This window comes from Eriocheir sinensis, chromosome 48 (genome assembly GCF_024679095.1).
Source record: "Eriocheir sinensis breed Jianghai 21 chromosome 48, ASM2467909v1, whole genome shotgun sequence".
Taxonomy (NCBI): domain Eukaryota; kingdom Metazoa; phylum Arthropoda; class Malacostraca; order Decapoda; family Varunidae; genus Eriocheir; species Eriocheir sinensis.
Window position 1 is genome coordinate 3916010 of NC_066556.1, and position 17930 is coordinate 3933939.

The 17930-nt window shown below is 43.8% G+C and overlaps 1 protein-coding gene across 2 annotated transcripts in view; it reads left to right on the plus strand.

Annotated features, from left to right (window-relative positions):
* LOC126981473 (protein split ends-like) overlaps nt 1-17930 on the plus strand; it is a 293763-nt gene that overhangs the window by 168684 nt on the left and 107149 nt on the right. For both annotated transcript variants that reach the window (XM_050832543.1, XM_050832542.1), the window contains one exon: nt 14143-14187. In XM_050832543.1, the coding sequence (XP_050688500.1) occupies nt 14143-14187 (45 nt within the window). The remainder of the gene's footprint in view (nt 1-14142; nt 14188-17930) is intronic.

Here is a 17930-nt window from a genome sequence, read left to right on the forward strand (position 1 = left end):
CTCCTCGTCCTCATCAAAGCTACACTTCCTTTTTTTCCTTTCTTTATTTCCTTTTCTTTCGTCCTTTTTCTTTCTTTTTCTTTTTTTTTCTTTATTTCTGTCTTTTTTGCTCTTCTGTTCTCTATTTCTCTCTCGCCCTCCTTTTCCTGTTTTTTTTTTATATCTAATTCTTTCTCCTCCTTTCCTACTCCTCCTCTTCCTCCTCCTCCTCCTCCTCAGCATCATCATCATCATCCTTCTCCTCCTCCTCCTCGTCCTCATTCTTCTCCTCCTCGCCCTTATTCTCCTCCTCCTCTTCCTCCTCCTCCTCCTCCTCCTCCTCATCATCATCATCATCCTTCTCCTCCTCCTCGTCCTCATTCTCCTCCTCCTCCCCCTCATTCTTCTTTTCCTCCTATCCTCCTCTTCCTCATCATCATCATCCTTCTCCTCCTCCTCCTTCTCCTCCTCCTCCTCCTCCTCCTCGCCCAGTCATCACCGTCGCCTCATCACCTCGCGAGGCCACTCACGCTCAGCTCACTAACTTCTGCTCTTCATGGCACAAAAGTTGAAATTAATCTCGACTCTTAATTTAGGTTGAGAAACGCTGAGTCGCTGAGTCGCCGTTGTAATTGCCGCTCTGTGTGTGTGTGTCTGTCCCTCACCGTGACGAACGACGATGTTAAGGTTGTTAGTGTTACGAAGAACTGAGGAGGAGGAGGAGGAGGAGGAGGAGTGTAAGTTGTCTTGAGCGTTGTGTGTGTGTTGTGTGTTTGTTGTGAAAGGATTGAGATGTGATGTGAAAAGTTGTGTTGGGTGAGAGAGAGAGAGAGAGAGAGAGAGAGAGAGAGAGAGAGAGAGAGAGAGAGAGAGAATCAGTCGTCTTTCCGGTTCGTTCTCAGTGTCTTTGTGTTCTCCTTGTTTGCTTTGTGTCTTGTTTTACTCATTATTATCCTCTTCCTCTTCCTATGGTGAGTCAAGAGGCATGGTTGAGGATCCGAGAAGGGAAGGGGAAAGAGGATATGATGAAGGTGAATGGGACAGGTGGAAGAGAGGGTTCAAGAATGGAATAGTAAATGAAAACGTGTTGCCGCATACGAGGAAAAAAAAAAGCATCTAAAATTAAGTCTTACATATACGAATGACCCCGAGAGAAACTAACAAGAGGGAATCACGCGTTCATATAGAAGAGAAAGAAAATGAATGGGGAATAGAGTAAAGAAAGGGGTGACTTAGATACCTGACCACCCAAAGTTTATTTAGAGTGGGATGAAGAATAACTAAAACTGAAACTAACTAAATTTAAGGGCGTTATTAATGAAAGGAATAAGGAAAAGGGTAGTAAATTTAAAGGAAAAAGAGTAGACTTCGCTGACTGCCAACCCCAAGTACATTTCGAGTGGGTTTGGGGAGTTACAGGGGAGTGGGGAGGGGAGTGAATGGGGAGCACGTGTTTCTAGGGCAGGGGGGGCTGGGCTGTTGGCTGTGTGGGGCGTAAACAGATGAAGCACGTGGGCGATGTTTACGTTTGGGTCGAAGAAAACGGACACACCAGCGCAGCGATGGAGAAAATGGACGTCTTAGAGGGGATATTGAGCTGTTTCTGTGCTGCCGTGTAAATAATTAAGTTTATCAGAGCAAGAGTAGAGGAAGGGGAAGAATGAAGGAAAGGGGAACAGGGGAAGAGAGAAAGAGGAAGACGGAGAAAGGAAGAAAAGGAGAAGAGTAAAGAGGAAGAGGAAGAAGTGAATTAGTTGGAAAAGTTGCATTAGGGTCAAATTTACTTCATTGTTTGTTTGTTGTTTTATACATTATAGGATTTAGTGTTTGAAATTAGTGTCTTAAGAAGTGATTCCTGCTAAAGAGTTACAGTATGATAAGTTTCTTGATGCATTGTTCTTATATATGCTTAAAATTATATATAGCATTAGTTTTCTTATGTGTTTATTTTTTCTTTTCCTCGTTTAGTAAAGTCTCCCATCCTTCTCCATTTTCTTTTTATGGCTTGGTAAAATATATAACCAGTCCTATTTAATGTTATCTTAGTGCTATATATTTATTTTACCGTTTAGTAGAGTGTATAACGAATCTTTTTAATGCCATTGGTAGTTTTGGAAAGAACGTTATGCTTGAGGTCTCTTAGTACGAAACCGAGACGAACCACAATGAACGAAATGCAAAATGTATCGGTCAGCCACATTCCGAGATAAAAAAAATAATAAAAAAAAAAGAAAAATGTGGTGCTGGTTTGGATGCGTCTAGAGAAAGTGAAAGTGTGCAGGTATGCGTATCAGAGAGAGAGAGAGAGAGAGAGAGAGAAGGGTAATGAAGTGCCGTATTTAAATCGGGTTAGAAGAGAAGGGGAAGAAGAGGAGGTGAAGAAAGGAGGGACGAGGGAAGGAAGCGAAGATTGAATGGATGATAAGAATGGATAAATTGACTAAAGGAAATGAGAAGAGAAGAAGAGAAGACAGAAACCACAAGGGAACGAGAGAAGAAGGAGGAGGAGGAGAAACAGACAAAGGGGAAGAAGAAGAAGGCGAAAAATAAGGAGAAGAAGAAGAAGAAGCAGAGAGAGAGAGAGAGAGAGAGAGAGAGAGTAAATCGTAGCGGCGGGAAAAAGAATGGAAACAAATGAAGACGGATCAAGATGTAAAGTCTAATAGAGTTCGACCAGACACGATAAAATAGAACGAATGGCGAAGAGGGAAATAAAGGATTGCTATGCACTCTTCCTCTCCTCCTTCCTCTCTCTCTCTCTCTCTCTCTCTCCTCATCTTTATTTTTTCCTTTCTCCGTCTTCCTCTTCCCCTTTTTCTCTCTCCCTGTTCCTCTTCCTCATAACCTCTTGTCAATCTTGTCCTTTCTTCTTCTTCCTTTTCCCCTTTTTCTCTCTCCCTTTGTTCCTTTTCCTCTTTACCTATTCTCCTTCTTCTCCTTCTCATCTCCTTCTTCCTCCGTTTTTCTCTCTCCTGCTTTTTTTCATCCTCTTTCCCCTTGTTCCGTTTCATCTTTTCCTCTTCTTCTCCTTCTCTTTCTTTTCCTCTCCTCCTCCGTCTTCCTTTTTTCTCTTCCTTCCAGTTCCTTGTCTTCAACTTTTCTTCACCTTCTTCTTCGTCTCAGTTCTCTCTTTTCCTCTTTTTCTTCTGTTTCTTCTTCCTTTTTACCACTTCTTGTTTTCTTCGACTCCTTCTCTCCCCTTTTCCTCTCTACCTCTTCTTCTCTTTTCTCCGTCTTCCTTTTCTCCTTCCCCCTATTCCTTTTCCTCTTTACTTCTTCTCCTCTCTTCTTTGTCTTCCTCTTTCTGTCTCCCCCTGTTCCGTTTCTTCTCCTTCTCTTTCTCCTCCTCTCCGTCCTATTCTCCCTGTTCTTCTTCCTTTTTTCCCCTTCTTCTCCTTCGCACTCTCTTCCCCCTTCTCTCTCTTCCCCTTTTCTTCTTCCTCTTTAATTACTCTCCTACTTCTTCCCTTCCTTATTCTCCTTCCTCTTCTCCTCTTGTCCTGAAAAACTGTTAAAGAGTCTGTCATGTTGTTTTGTTTATTTTATCGCAGCGTGACGAAAACAGACAGACAGATAGAAAGACAGACAGACAGACACTGCAGAACATGTTAAGGGCGTAAAGTAACCGAACAAACAGACACAAACCTAAATAAACAAACAGAAAGAGACAGAGCGTGAGAGAGAGAGAGAGAGAGAGAGAGAGAGAGAGAGAGAAAGTTTGGGTTCAATTTCTTGTTGACACGTCTTGACTCTCCTGAGGGTGGTGGGGAAGGGGGGAGGGGAGGAGAGGAGGAGAGGAGGGGAAGAGAAGAGAAGGAAAGAAAGCAAGAGGAAAAGGGGAGGGAGGGGAGGGAAGGAGAAGCAAGCAAGAGAGTAAAAAGAAGAGAGTGAGGGGAGAAGAGGGGAGAGGGGCAGTGCAAAGAGAGGGGAGGGGAGGGGAGAGAAGGGATGGGGAAGAAGGGAAGAGAGAGGAAAAGAAGAGGAGAGTTGAGGGGAGAGGAGGAGAGGCGAAGGGAAAGATGCAAAAAGAAAGGAGGGGAAGAAAAGAAAGGGGAGGGGAGGAAAAAGGAGAGCAAGGGGATGGGAAGAGAGGGGAAGAGAAAGAGAGAAAGGAAGGAAAAGGGGAAAATGAGGGAGAGGGGTTAACAAGCCTTCACACACACACACACACACACACACACACACACACACACACACACACACATACACAGGCGACTCCATTCCTTTCTTCCTCTCTTTATTGATCTTAAGGGAGTTTGTTCCATTACTCTGTCGTCACCTGAAGCGTGGCGCGTACACCTGGATTGTCTCACCTGGGAGGGCCGGTGGTGGTGGTGGTGATGGTGGTAGTGATGATATGGTGTTTTGAATTTGCTTACCTCTCAATTTGCTATGGATTTGTAACTCGTATTTTGTTTTGTTCTTTTTATTTTCTTTTTCTCCTTTCTCGTTTTAAATTTGCTTATCTGTTTATTTGTTCTTTTTTCCACATCCGTGTTATTTTGCTTCGTTTTTTTTTCTTTCCATCTTCTCTCTCAACCTTTATTTCTCTCTTCTCTTTTCCTGTTTACTTTCCATTCCTTGCTTCTTCTTCCCTGTTACTGTTTTCATCTTCTCTTTCTTTTTCTCCATATTCTTCTTCCTCAGTTTGATTTTCTTCCATTTTCTGTTCCCCTGTTTTCTGTTGATCTATTTTTCTTTCCTTTTTCCTCTTCGTTTTCTTCCTCTTTTTTATTCTCGTTCTTTCTTTCTTCCTCCTTTCTCTTTTTCTATTGAGTTTATTTTCTTTACTATCATTTTACTCCTTTCTCTCTCCACGTCTGTTATTTTCCTCTATTTCCTTCTCTCTCTCTTCGTCTAATTTCTTCTCGTTTCTTTTCTCTTCCATTTCTTGCTTCATCCTCCTCCTTCCTGTTTTCCTCCTCTGTTCCTCCTCGTCCTTCTCCTCCTCTCCCTGACTCGCCTTCTCCCTTCCTTTATTCTGCTCTTTGCTCTCCTACTTTGCATTCATCTCTCACGCCTTCCTCCATTCTTTCCTTTTCTCTTTCTTCTCCTTTACTAACTTCCTTAACTCCTGTCTTTTCTTTTTTCTCTTTTCTTCTTTTCCTCCTTTAGTGCATTGTTGTGTAAGGTTTGAACTCTTTATGTATTTATCTATCTATCTATCTATCTATTCAACTATCTGTCTAGCAATCTATCCTTCTTTTTTCTTCTTTATCCACTTTTTCTTTCACTTATTTTTCTTTCCTTCCTTTTTCCTGATTCGTAAATTCTCGCTTCGTTTATCTTTCTTCCTTCACGTAACTTTTTTCTTCTCCCTCTCTCTTTTTCTTCTTTCCGCAACTTATTTTCTCTTTCATCCTTCTCTTTCCCTCTCCCTTCCTCTCTCTTTCTCTTGCCTTTCATATTAATTTTCAACCCTTCGCCGTCTCCCTTGCTCTTCCCTTCCTTTGTTTTCCTATCTCTTTAAGAACCCAATCAGAATCATCCGCATCTCCCTTCCTTCTGTAACTCCGTCTGTCCACTTCTCTCTCTCTCTCGTCTCCTTCCCCTCTTCTCGCTTTCCCTCTCTCGCTTTCTCACCTCCCCTCTCTCTCTTTCCTTCTCTCTCTTTCCCTGTCTCTCCTTCCTTCTATCTCTTTCATAAGGTAGATTTTCAAATGTCATCTTCATAAATAGATGTTTCAAATGTTTCAAAATGTTTCTCTCTTTCTTCCTCTCTCTTTTTCCTTCCCTCGCTCTTCCTTCTCTCTCTCTCTCTCCTCTCTGTTTCCTTCTCTATTCCTTATCCTGTTCCAACCCTACGCCAGATTCCCTCTCCCTCCTTCCCTCTTTCATCTTCCCTCTCCCCTTCCCTCTCTCTTCCGTATTCCCTCCACCCCTTCGCCCAATCCCTTCCTATCAACATCTTATCCCTTCCTTTGTTTTCCCATCTGCTCAGGACTCCATCAGGATCCTGCGCCGCCAGAGTCCTTAAGGATCCACTAAATACCTTCCTCCACACCTGCTCTGCCCATCTCACCTTTCCTTCCCTCCTCCACCTCCTCCTCCTCCTTCCCATCCACCTCCTCCACCTTGACTCTCCTCTTCCCTTCCTTCCTCTGCTCTCCTTTCATACTCATTGTCATTCCACTGGCATTCTTCCTTCTTCTTCCTCTTCTTCCTCCTCCTCCTCGTCTTCTTCCTCCTCAACATAAACGCCTTTTCTTTCCTCTCCACTTCCTCCTCCTCCTCTTTTTATCTTCCTTTTTTTTTCGTTTTTTCTTCCTGTTATTGATTATCTTTGTCATGTTCCTTCCTGCTTTCTCCTCTTCCTCTTCCTCTTTCTCTCTCTTCCTACCTCTTTCGTCTCCCTCCCCACCTCTCTTCCTCTTTTTCCTCTCTTCTTCCTCATTGCATCCTCTTCCCCAATCCCAATTCCCCCTTCCTCTCACCATGACTTCCTTAACCTCCCCATGCGTTCCTCCCCCTCCTCTCTTCCTCCTCCTCCTCCTCCTCCTCCTCCTCTTAGTATTCCGTCCTAGCCTCCTCCTCACATACCGGTCGGTCTTCTTCGTTTCGTATTCATATCGCGTGTCGTTCCTGTTATTACTTTTTTTTTGTTTTCTCTCTCTCTCTCTCTCTCTCTCTCTCTCTCTCTCTCTCTCTCTCTCTCTCTCTCTCTCTCTCTCTCGTTCAATTATCCAATCGTTGCACTCTCTCCCTCCTCCCCCCCCCCCATTCTCTCTCTCTCTCTCTCTCTCTCTCTCTCTCTGTCCTCTCCCGACCTACTTTCTGGCATCCTGGTCACGGTCTGAGTGGGTCTCTGTGCTCACTTCGACCCTCCTCCTCCTCCTCCTCCTCCTCCTCCTCTTCCTCCTCCTCCTCTGGCTTCCTCACTCACTCCTACCTCCCTCGCAGCATCCGTTCCTCTTTTCTTACTTCCTTTTACTTTTTTCCTTCCTTCCTTCCTTCCCTCCTTCCTTCCTTCCTTCTCTCTTCGTTATTGCTTCCTACCATTTTCTTTCATTAGGCTTATCTCTAATGATCCCCCTCCTCCCTTCCCCTCCTCCCCCACCCCCCTCCTCTCTCTCTCTCTCTCTCTCTCTCTCTCTCTCTCTCTCTCTCTCTCTCTCTCTCTCTCTCTCTCTCTCTCTCTCTCATTCCGTTCTCTAACTTCATCGTCCTTGCAGTCTGTTTTGTGTCATCTCATTTATATAACCTTCTCCTCCTCCTCCTCCTACTCCTCCTCCTCCTCCTCCTCCTCCTCCTATCACTCTTCCTTTTCCCTCTCTTTTACTTCCTCGTCTTTTAACGCTTGTAATTTTTCTCCTCTTTCTTCTCTTCCTCCCATTCTTTTTTTGTTTTCCTTCCTTACACTATTCCTCCTCCTCGCACTCCTTTTCATCCTCCTCTTCCCTCCTCCTCGTCCTCTTCCTCGTCCCTCCACACACACACACACACACACACACACACAGAGCTAATCACGTTTGGTCGCCGTTTCGGACATAAAGGGACATCCCGCTGCCGCTCGGATTCCTGCGCGTGTCTCAGGTGGAAGGACGCCGAAGGATGCTGGAGGGGGAGGCCGAAGGAGAGGGGGGAGAGCGGGCGGTGAAGGGAGGGGGGGGGGGGAGTAGGGAGCGGTTCCTCTGTGGTCCCTTTGTCCTGTATTCTATGTTTGGTTTTGTATTGGTTTGATTCTTTGTTTGTTTTTATTTCATTTTATATTTTTTAGCTGTTTTTTCTTTATTTTCCGTTCATATTTGGCTATGTTGATCTCTCGTTTTCATGTTTTCTTTCTCTGGTCTTTGGTTTCTCTTTCGATTCGTGTTTTCTTTTCTTTTAGTGTCCTGGAATTGTTTTTTGTTTTCTTTTTTGTTTACACATTTTATTTTCCCGTAAACCGCTTTTCCCCATCGGCGGCAGCGTGAACCCCCTTAACTCTTCCTTCACTGGTTTGCTTCGTCCCCTTCCCCCCTTCGTTTACCTCCTCCCCTCCCCTTTCCCCTTCTGCTACCTCCATTGTCCCCCCTCACGCCCCCCCTTCCCCCGCCCCCCTCACCTACTGACCTACTCCCGCTGCACCCGTTCAATACACCCACAACTCTTCCCTCACTTCCCATGATGTACCCTTCCTCCTCCTCCTCTTTTTCCTAATTCTCCTGATCCTTCTTTCTTCATTCCCTTCCATCTTATTTTACTGCCTTTGATTTGCTCTTCCTCACATCTCATTTCCCCTGCTATTCCCCTCCATTAATTCTCTTCTCTTGCAATCATTCTTATTCCTCGTTCTCTTCCTCTTCCTTCTTCTCTTCCTGATCCTCTTTTCCTCATTTTCCTTCATCTTATTATACTGCCATTCGTTTGCCTTTCCTCCTCTCATTTTCCCCAACTCTTCTTCTTCTTCTTCTTCTTCTTCTTCTTCTTCTTCTTCTTCTTCTTCTTCTTCTTACTTCTCCTCATCCTAATCCTCCTTATCATCATTCTCTTTAATTTTATTTTATTTCCATTCATTTGCTTTAACTCATCTCATTTTACCCTACCACACCACTTCCATTAACTCCTCCTCCTCCTCCTCCTCCTCCTCCTCCTCCTCCTCCTCCTCTTCCTCCTCCTGTATCCTCGTCCCCCTGCGCGGTCAAGGGTGTGCCCGGGATGGCGCGGGGGTCAGCTGGGGTCAAGTGTTAGCAGCCGGGAACAGCGCATCAAAGTGTTCGCGTCGCGGGAAGTGGAACAAGTGGAGTGCCCCGATAACGGAGACGCAATTAAGGGTGGCGAGAAGTAGATTAAGTGGAGTGGACGAGGAGGATATTGAGGACCGTGATTTTACTATTATTACTATTATTTTTATTATTATTATTATTATTATTATTATTATTATTATTATTATTATTATTATTATTACTACTGTTATTGTTATCGTTGCTACTCATTGCTATTTTTTTTCTCGTGCTGTTGTAATATATACTACAATTGCATTAACAATTACAACAACAGCAACAACAGCGACAGCAATATACAACATAAACAAAAACATTACTACTACTACTACTACTACTACCTACTACTACTACTACTACTACAAATAATAATAATAATAATAATAATAATAATAATAATAATAATAACAAGTGATAAGAGAAGAGAGTACATGACCTACTCACTTAATTTATTTTGACAGCGCACATAAACACACACACACACACACACACACACACACACACACACATACACGGATCGCCTCCACCCCTTCCCTTTACTATATATCCAGGTCACGTAGGGGCTCCAGCTTCTCTAAGGGCGCGCCCCTGAGCCGGTGACAGTGTGAATAGTGTGTGTGTGTGTGTGTGTGTGTGTGTGTGTGTGTGTGTGTGTGTGTGGTATTGGTTGGGTTGCGTTTTTTTGTGTGTTTTTTAGTGTGTTTTTAGTGTTAGGTTTATTGTGTTTTTTGTTGTTTGTTTTTTATTGCTATGTTTTTTTAGGTTTTTTTAAGTGGTGTTTATTGTTTTTTCGTTTTTTTGTGTGTTCTGTTTATTGTTTTTTTTTGTGTTTTTTTGTGTTATGTTTATATTTATTTATTTATTTATTTGTGTGTGTGTTGTTTTGAGTGTTGCTTGTTTCTGTTCTGTGCTTTTTCGCGTCGCGTTTTTTTCCCTTTGAATTATGATATTTATGATACTTATTTTCGTTGGGGTGTCTTTGTTGTATTGCGTAGTTTTGTATCGTCTTCCCTCGTGTTCTGCTTTTTGCGTCGTTAATGAGGGGGGGGGGGGGGGTAGGTTGCCAGTTGAATACCTTTTCCCTATCTCCCTTGCATCGACATCATCTACTGCATCTTGTCTTCCATCCCTTCTCCCTTCACTGCAGTTTCCTTCCCTTTCCTTTCCTTGATTCTCTCCTTTTCCTTCATTTCTTTATCTTATCTTCCATATCTCCCTTCCTCGTCTCCGTTCATTCATTTTGCTAGTCTTCTCTTGTAATCCTTCCTTCCTTCCTTCCTCCCTTCCATCCTCCCTTCCTTTCTTAATTCCGCCCTTTGTTCCTGTCTTTTACCTTGCCCTCCCTTCCTTCCCTCCCTCACCCTTCTTCTTTCCTTCCTTCCTTCCTTCCTTCCATCCTCCCTTCCATCCTCCCTTCCTTTCTTAATTCCGCCCTTTGTACCTTTCTTCTACCTTACCCTCCCTTCCTTCCCCCCTTCACCCTCTCTCCCTCCCTCCCTCCGCCCTTCCAGGTAGCTTCATTTCCTTTCCCGCCCAGCGTCGTCCTTAGGTATTTAATATTCGAGGAGCGGCGGGGTGTTCCTTTTTGCCTCCCCAGCAGCACGGTAGCATAATGAATGTCTCGAGGGGGGCCGCCTATATTTACTCCAGACAGGGGGAGGGGGTAGAGGGGTGGGGGAAGGGGGTAGGTGCGGCATGGTAAATCCTTCATCCCATCTCCTAGTTAGATACCTTCCCTTCTTCATCTTGTATCTTTCGTGTATCTTCCTTCCTTCTTCAGTCTTTTTCGTTTTCTTCTTCGCTAGTTTTTATTTTTATCTTCTAGTTCCTCTTTTGTTTCCAGTTTTCAGTTTTCTTTTTCCTCTTCCCTCTCTCCTTCTCTCCCTCCTCCTTCTCTTCGTCCTTATCATTCTCCTCCTTCTCCTTGTCCCATTTCTCTTTCTCCTCCTTATCTTCTCCCTCCTCCTTCTCTTCGTCCTTATCATTCTCCTCCTTCTCCTTGTCCCATTTCTCTTTCTCCTCCTTATCTTCTCCCTCCTCCTTCTCTTGTTCTTTTTCCTTCTTATCGTTCTTCTGCTCCTCCTCTTGGCTTTTTCTTTCAGTTCTTCCTTAGTTTCCAGTTTCCAGTTTCCTCCACCTCCTACACCTCTTCTTTCTCCTTTCTCTTCCTCCTCCTCCTCTTCGTCATCTTTATCCTCCTTCTCATCATCGTCCTCCTTTAAGCTTTTTCTTCCTGTTCTTCTTTTGCTTCCAGTCTTTAGTTTCCTCCTCCTCCTCCTTCTCCTCCTCTTCCTCCTCATCAAATTGCTTCCAGGCTCCTTCTCTCCTTCTCCTCATTCTCTCCCTCCTTCTCCTCCTCCTCCTCCTTCTCTAAGCTTTTCTGTCAATTTCTTATCTTGCCTTCAATCTACAGTTTCCTCCTCCACGTTCCCTTTTTTTTTCTCTTTTTTTTTTTCGTTCCCTGTCTCTTCCTCGAACTATTCCTCCTGCAGCGTCCCACTTCATTTTCTCCTCAAGCCCTTCACTTCCCTTTTTTCCCTCCCTCCCTCCCTCCCTCCACTTCCTTTCCTCCTCCTCAGCCTCCTCCTCCTCCTCCTCCTCCTCCTCCTCCTCCTCCTCCTCCTCCGTCTTAGCCTTCATCATTTCCCTTTTCTCCCCACCCAAACTTTCTCCTCCCCATTAGGTAAGTTTTTTTTTCTCCTCGCGACCTTCACTTTCCATTAATTCCTCCTCGTCCCCGTCCTCCTCCTCCTCCTCTTCCTCTTCCTCCTCTTCTTCCTCGAGTCTTCCTTTCCCCTTGATTTGAGGCAGGATTTCCTTTTCTGGTGACTCTTCCTCTTACTTTTTCCTCTTATTTTCCTTTTCTTGTTTTTTTTTCATATTCTTATTCATGTTTTTCTTCCTTATCTTCTTTCTCGTTATTGTTATTGTTCTTATTCGTGTTCTTGTTCTTCTCTGTCTTTGTTTTTTTCTCTTCTTCCTCCTCTTTCTTCTCTTCTTTCTCCAATCTTCCTTTCTCTCTTATCTAAAACACAACCTTTCCTTTTTCTGTAACTCACCTTTCTCCTCCTATTCTTCCTCCTCCTGCTCCATCACCCCTCCAAACTCACACACTCTCCTTCAACCCTCCTTCCCCACTGTAGACAATCCCCCCTCTGTAGTGCGCCAGGTGAGAGCGTGTCAAGGTGGTGTGCGTTACAGGTGAGGTGGAGTTGAGGTGTCGGGGCGGCGGTGTGTTCATCAAAGTTCTAATTACCTGCTGTCAATGAATGGGCGTGGGGAGGATCGCAGAGGTATGGGACTGTTTTGTGTGTGGGAGGGTGGCCGTGAGGGAAGAGGGAGAGGGAAAGACAGGCAGACTCAGACGGACATGGACGGACAGACGCCTCTCCTTTAGGCACTCTGTAATCTTTTTAGGAGCAGCAAGTAGCGGGCTTTTTTTTCATTATTTTATTTTTATTTTGTTGTGTCCTTGAGCTGTCTCCTTTGCTGTAAAAATAAAATCGAAAATAAAAAAATAAAACTTGAAGAAATAAAGGAATAAGGAATACATAGAAAAGAAGAATGAGAAGACTGAAAAAAATATAATAAAATAACTTAATAGTAATATAAAGTAATCTAAAATCATATGTAAGTAAGAGAAATGGAAATGAAAATAAAACACACTCAAAGGAAAACTGGAGAAAAAAAAATGTGATAATTATGCAAATGAGATTCTACGTCTACAGCTAATTAACTACACTTTGTTCATCATAATAATTACCATAAACACGCTGCGCCAAAAATAAAAATAAAATAATAGAAATGTTGGAATTATTTGCACAACGAAAGCGAAAATAGAACATTACACATTATATATATTTTTTTTCTCTGCCGCTCTCCACGTTAATTCCTGCTTCCGTTGTCTGGCTAATCATTTGTTCGCTTTATCGCTTATCTCATTCATCTTAATCTTCTTGTTATCTTCTTTTTTTTTCTCTTTAATCATTCATCCTCTCAAGCATTCACTCGTTTGTTTGTCTGCTCTTTTCTTTTCTTTTTCCTCTTTTTATTTTCTCGTATATGTTTTGTGTTATTAGGTACGTTTTTTCCTCTCGTTTTCCTCCTCGTAATAGTCCTCTTGTTTGCTTCTCTGTTTGTTTATTCGTTCGTTTGTTTGCCATTTTGCTGTTTTATCATCGTACTCAGTCCTTTATTGTTTTATTTACTCCTCTTTTACCTCTTCGACTTTTATGTTTTTTTTGCTGTTTTTGTTTGTGTATGCTTGCTTGCAGTGGACAGATAGAGGTTAAGAGACAGGGGACAGACAGGAAAGGGGTGGTGATGGGCAGGGATGATGGGATGGGGTAGGGTGATGGGGTAGGGAGCAGGGAGAAAAGGACAGGAAGAGGGCAGGTTGAGACAGGTTAGGAGGTAAGAGACAGGGAACAGACAGGAAAGGGGTGTTGATGGGCAGGGATGATGGGATGGGAGAGGGTGATGGGGTAGGGAATAGGGAGAAAGGGACAGGAAAAAGACAGGTTGAAGACAAGTTATATTATCATGATTGGTTGATTGGTTTTATTCAGTTGTACTTGTTTTTTTTTTCTCTGTGATTTATTTTCAAGTATTTTATTGTCTTGCTTTTTTCCTTCTTTAGTCAGTCTCCTCAAGGATCATCCAGTCTGTTTGCTTTTGTTTGAGTATTTTATTTTTTGCCCTCCTGTCTTATTTGTAGTGTGTATTTTTTTATAGTTTCGTTGAGTGAAGAAATCCGACTTAATCATAATCCAATTTTCTCGTTTTCTTCACACTTCTTGAATCCACTCTCACAAGATATCGTTAACACTGTAATTGCATATTTTCTTGTCTGGGTTTGTGTGTATATATTCGTTGCTTCGTTTATAATAATTTCGTTGTGTGTAGGAATTTTACTTTGAATTCTGTTTTACTTTGCATCCGTGTGATATATAAACTCGCCCTCGTCTCTCTGTTTGTTTGTTCTTGTGTGTTTGTCCGTGTGTGTGTGTGTGTGTGTGTGTGTGTGTGTGTGTGTGTGTGTGTGTGTGTGTGTGTGTGTGTGTGTGTGTGTTTTGTTGATATTGCGAAGTTATTATTTTTTTCCTTTTAGTGGATTATTCTCTTTTCTTTTAGTTTGTATTAAGAGATTTTGCACTCCGTTTTCTCTTGTTTATTTTGCGCTGCGTCCTGAGTTTTGTTTTGTTTGTTTTGATTAATTAAATCTTTTGCTCTCTGACAGACACCCTTGTTGTTGTTGTTATTATTATTATTATTATTATTTCAGCTACTACTTTTTCTACTACTAATACTAATACTGTTACTACTTTTATTACTATTGTTGTTGTTGTTATTGTTATCTTTATTATTATTATTATTATTATTATTATTATTATTATTATTATTATTATTATTATTATTATTATTATATGTTGCTCACCTGTTCTTTTTCTTTCTCCCTCAGGTAAGCAAAAGATGGTGAAGCTGAGGCCGTTGAGGTGTGATGCAGGTAACTAGCTTTATCACCATCACCATCATCATCACCATCACCATCATCATCATCACCACTATCCTTACCACTACTGTCTTCTTTCCCACCCCCATCATCACGACTATCACCATTACCCATCTACCACCACCATCCCCCTCATCATCACTATTTACTACCATCACCAGGAGATATTCAGGAGCAGTAAGTAATCACCATCACCACCACCATCACTTCTGCTACCTTCATTACCACCACCATCACCACCATCCTCTCGCCATAGTATAATCCCTGTCCTCATTGGTACTTTTTCGTGGGTCTGTTGTTGTTGTTGTCGTTGTTGTTGCAGCAAGACGCACGCTCGCAACGGCTGTACACCACGTTTGCTTTTAACGCTCCCTTAACTAAAGCCGTCCAGTAAGCTCTCTCTCATTAGCGCATTAACGTGAGTCACATTCAGATTCGCGGCGTGTTGACAAAAGAGGCGAGGGACTTTTTTCATTGTAGCTTCCTGTTAAAACGAGTTAATTGTCAGCGGGCGAAGAGGGGGAGGGAGGGAGGGGGGCAGAATTAGGAAAGAAGTGGGAGGGGGGGAGGGGTAGAATTAGGAAAGAGGGGGGGGGGGATGGCGTGGAGTACAGAAAGGAAGAGTGACCGGGATAAAAAGAGGGAGGAAGGGGATGAGAGAAAAGAATAGAGAATGGGGAAAGAGGGTGAGGAAGGGAATATCGGAGAAGAGAGGAAGGAAAGGGGTGAGGGAAGGAGACGGAGGGAAGGGACAGAGAGAGGATAGAAGATATCGGAGGATGTCGGAAAAGAGAAGGGAAGAGGAAAGTGGGCGAAAGGAAGGGAGGAGGGAAGAGGGTATCCAGAATATAAAAAAAAAATAGGGCGGGAAGGGAGAAGGAGGATAGGTAGGTAGATAATGCTAAGAGATAAGCAGATAGAGAACAAAAAGAAGAAGAAAGGTAGAAGAGGAAAGGGGTGTCCAGAGCGGAATTAGGGATAGTAATGATGGACAGAAACAATAGTGAAGATGGTAAGGAGTGCTAATACGGGTACAAAGGGTGATAACGAAGGTGGGGTCGATAATGGGCAAAGCGGTGTGAGGAATATTATAACAGGTAGACAGAGAAAGGGACAGGACGATAGGGAGAACAGGGTGATTTGCATTGGTTTTAGGACATAGGGAGGAGATGTGAAAGGGAAGGGTGGAGTGGCTGAGGCAAGGGAGAGATTGGAGATAGGGAGATTGTATGGGTGGGCGGCAGGGAGTAGGGCGATAGTATAAGATAAGAAACCAGGCGAGGGTGGGAGACATGAGGACAAGATTAGGATAGAGGACAAGCGAAAGGTAGGATGTAGGGGAGCAGAGGATAGGTGACAGGTAAGGACAGGGATAGGCAAGGGGCGATAGGCAGGATGGAAGTAAGGAAGGAGGTGAGGTAAGAAACAAGAGAACAGGGAATAGGTGAAGGGAAAGGGAGAGAAAGCAAGGAAGGGATAATGGACAAGGTGTAAGGTGGAAATAAGGGATAGATGAGAGATAGAAGGTATGGGAATAAGGGGAAAGGTGAGAAGTAAGAGACATATAGAAGGGACATGGAGGGAAAGAGGGAAGAGGATAAGAGGCAGACACAAATAGGAAGTAGAAGAGAGAGAAAGATTAAGAAACAAGGGAAGAGGAAGGGGAAGGAAGGAGGGAACATATGAAGAAAGGGGAAATTAGTGAAGGGGAATGAGTGAAATACGAGGATTTTTAGAGTAGGGAAAAGGGTTGAGGAAGAGCATGGGACAGGTAATGGGGGTGGGGGGGGTCGGGGCATCCTCATTACGGCCTTCACCTGAGTGGGTCTTCGCTAATGAGTCACAGGTGCGCCGCCCAATAGACTCCTTCCTTTCACTTTTATTTCCGGCGCTCCGACTTTAAATGGAGGTGGAAATAATTACCGTGACTTTAACATATATACCTACCCCCTTCCGTGTGTGTGTGTGTGTGTGTGTGTGTGTGTGTGTGTGTGTGTGTGTGTGTGTGTGTGTGTGTCTCTCTCTCTCTCTCTCTCTCTCTCTCTCTCTCTCTCTCTCTCTCTCTCTCTCTCTCTCTCTCTCTCTCAGTATATTTAAAATCTCTAGTTTCTCTCCTTGCACATTTTATCTCCACCCGTTGTTTGTTATGTCTTCCTTCCTTCCTTCCTTCTTTCCTTCCTTCCTTCCTTCCTTCCCCTCCTCGACTCTTCCCTGCAGTGCTTCCTTTATTACTCTCGTCCATCTCTTTTTTTGCGCATATTTCTTTTATTACTTTCGTTATTAATGTCCTTTCATCTCGCACTCTAACTTTCCCTATTTTCCTCTCTCTCGTATTCGCTGGACCTTCATCACCGCCCGCCCTTACTCGTTTTAAGGGGTCGAGAGGGGTGACGTGGGGAGAGCTTTGTGGGTTTGTTGTTGCGTTAGTAGTGTAGCTGTGTCATGGTGTGGCTTGTAAGGGGGATAGATAGTGTAGTAAGGTGTGGCAAAGCTTGTAGTAAAGGTGACTTGAGGGGGGTAGTGTGGTGAGGTGTGGCTTGTGTTGTGGTGTGGTTTAAAGGGAGTTATATGGTCTAGCATAGGTGTGGCTAGGCTAGTAGGCTCAGAGTAAAGAAGGCAATGTGGTGGACTGTGGCTTGCTGTGGTGTGGTGTTCCCTTGTCGTGGTATACTCTTAGGTGTGGCTAGGCTCAGAGTAAGGGTGATGTGAGACAGTGTGGCGGGGTGTGGCCTGGCGCGGGGAGTAAGTTAGCCGCTGTGTGTGTGTGTGACGCGTGGAAATGTAGTGCGGTAGGGTGTGGCTTGGCTTGGTGGGGCGAAGCGTGGTGGAAGTTGGCGAGCGTGGCGTGGCGTGAGGGAACTGAGGAAGGGACTGAAGGGGGCTAGATGAGGGCAGGGAGGTGGTGGTGGTGGTGGTGGTGGAGGTGACAGGTGATGACGTAACACATGTGCTGCCCAGTGAGGGTGACGGTGGAAATAGCTAACACCTGGCACGGGGTAGGCTGTAAAGGTGTTAACTATATACCTGCCGTAGCGCACCTGTATTGGCTAGATGACCCTGCACACCTGTCCTCTATTACCCCCTTTTATTATCGTTACCTGTATGTATAACTAGCTAAATCATTCTTCTGTGTTACCTGTATAGTTGAATTGTAAGGTGGAGTAAGCTTGTCTACCTATCTGTTTATCTTGCTCTTTCTGTATCTTTATCTATCTATATCTATCTATCTTTTTTTTTACAGCAGAGACAGTGCAAGGGCGTAAAAGAAAAAAGAAATCAATAATGGAAAAAAAAAGCCCGCTACTTGCTGCTCCTATCTATCTATCTATCTGTCTGACTATGTGTTTGTTTGCCCCGGACGTTTCTCAGTTTAAAGGTAAGGTGTTAAAGTATTCGTGTAGGTGTAGGTGCCAAACAGCGGGGCTTTCCTGGGTGTATTTACGTCTGGGTGTCACTCCTGGCCTTTTCCTCCCTTCCTCTATCTTGCACTTTCTCTTCCTCTTCCATTTCCTCCTCCACGTGTGAGCTGCTGGGCGTAGGCGTTTGAGGACGAGGAGGAGGAGGTAGGGGGTGTCCAGAGCAGAAATAGGGATAGCAAAGGGGAATAGGAAGAAAGGGAAGATGGTGAGAGTGTTAATGGGCCTCCAAAGGGTGATTATAAAGGTAGAGACGGTAATGGGTTAAGCGGTAATGGGGATATTATAACAGGGAGACGGAGAGGGACAAGACGGTAGGGA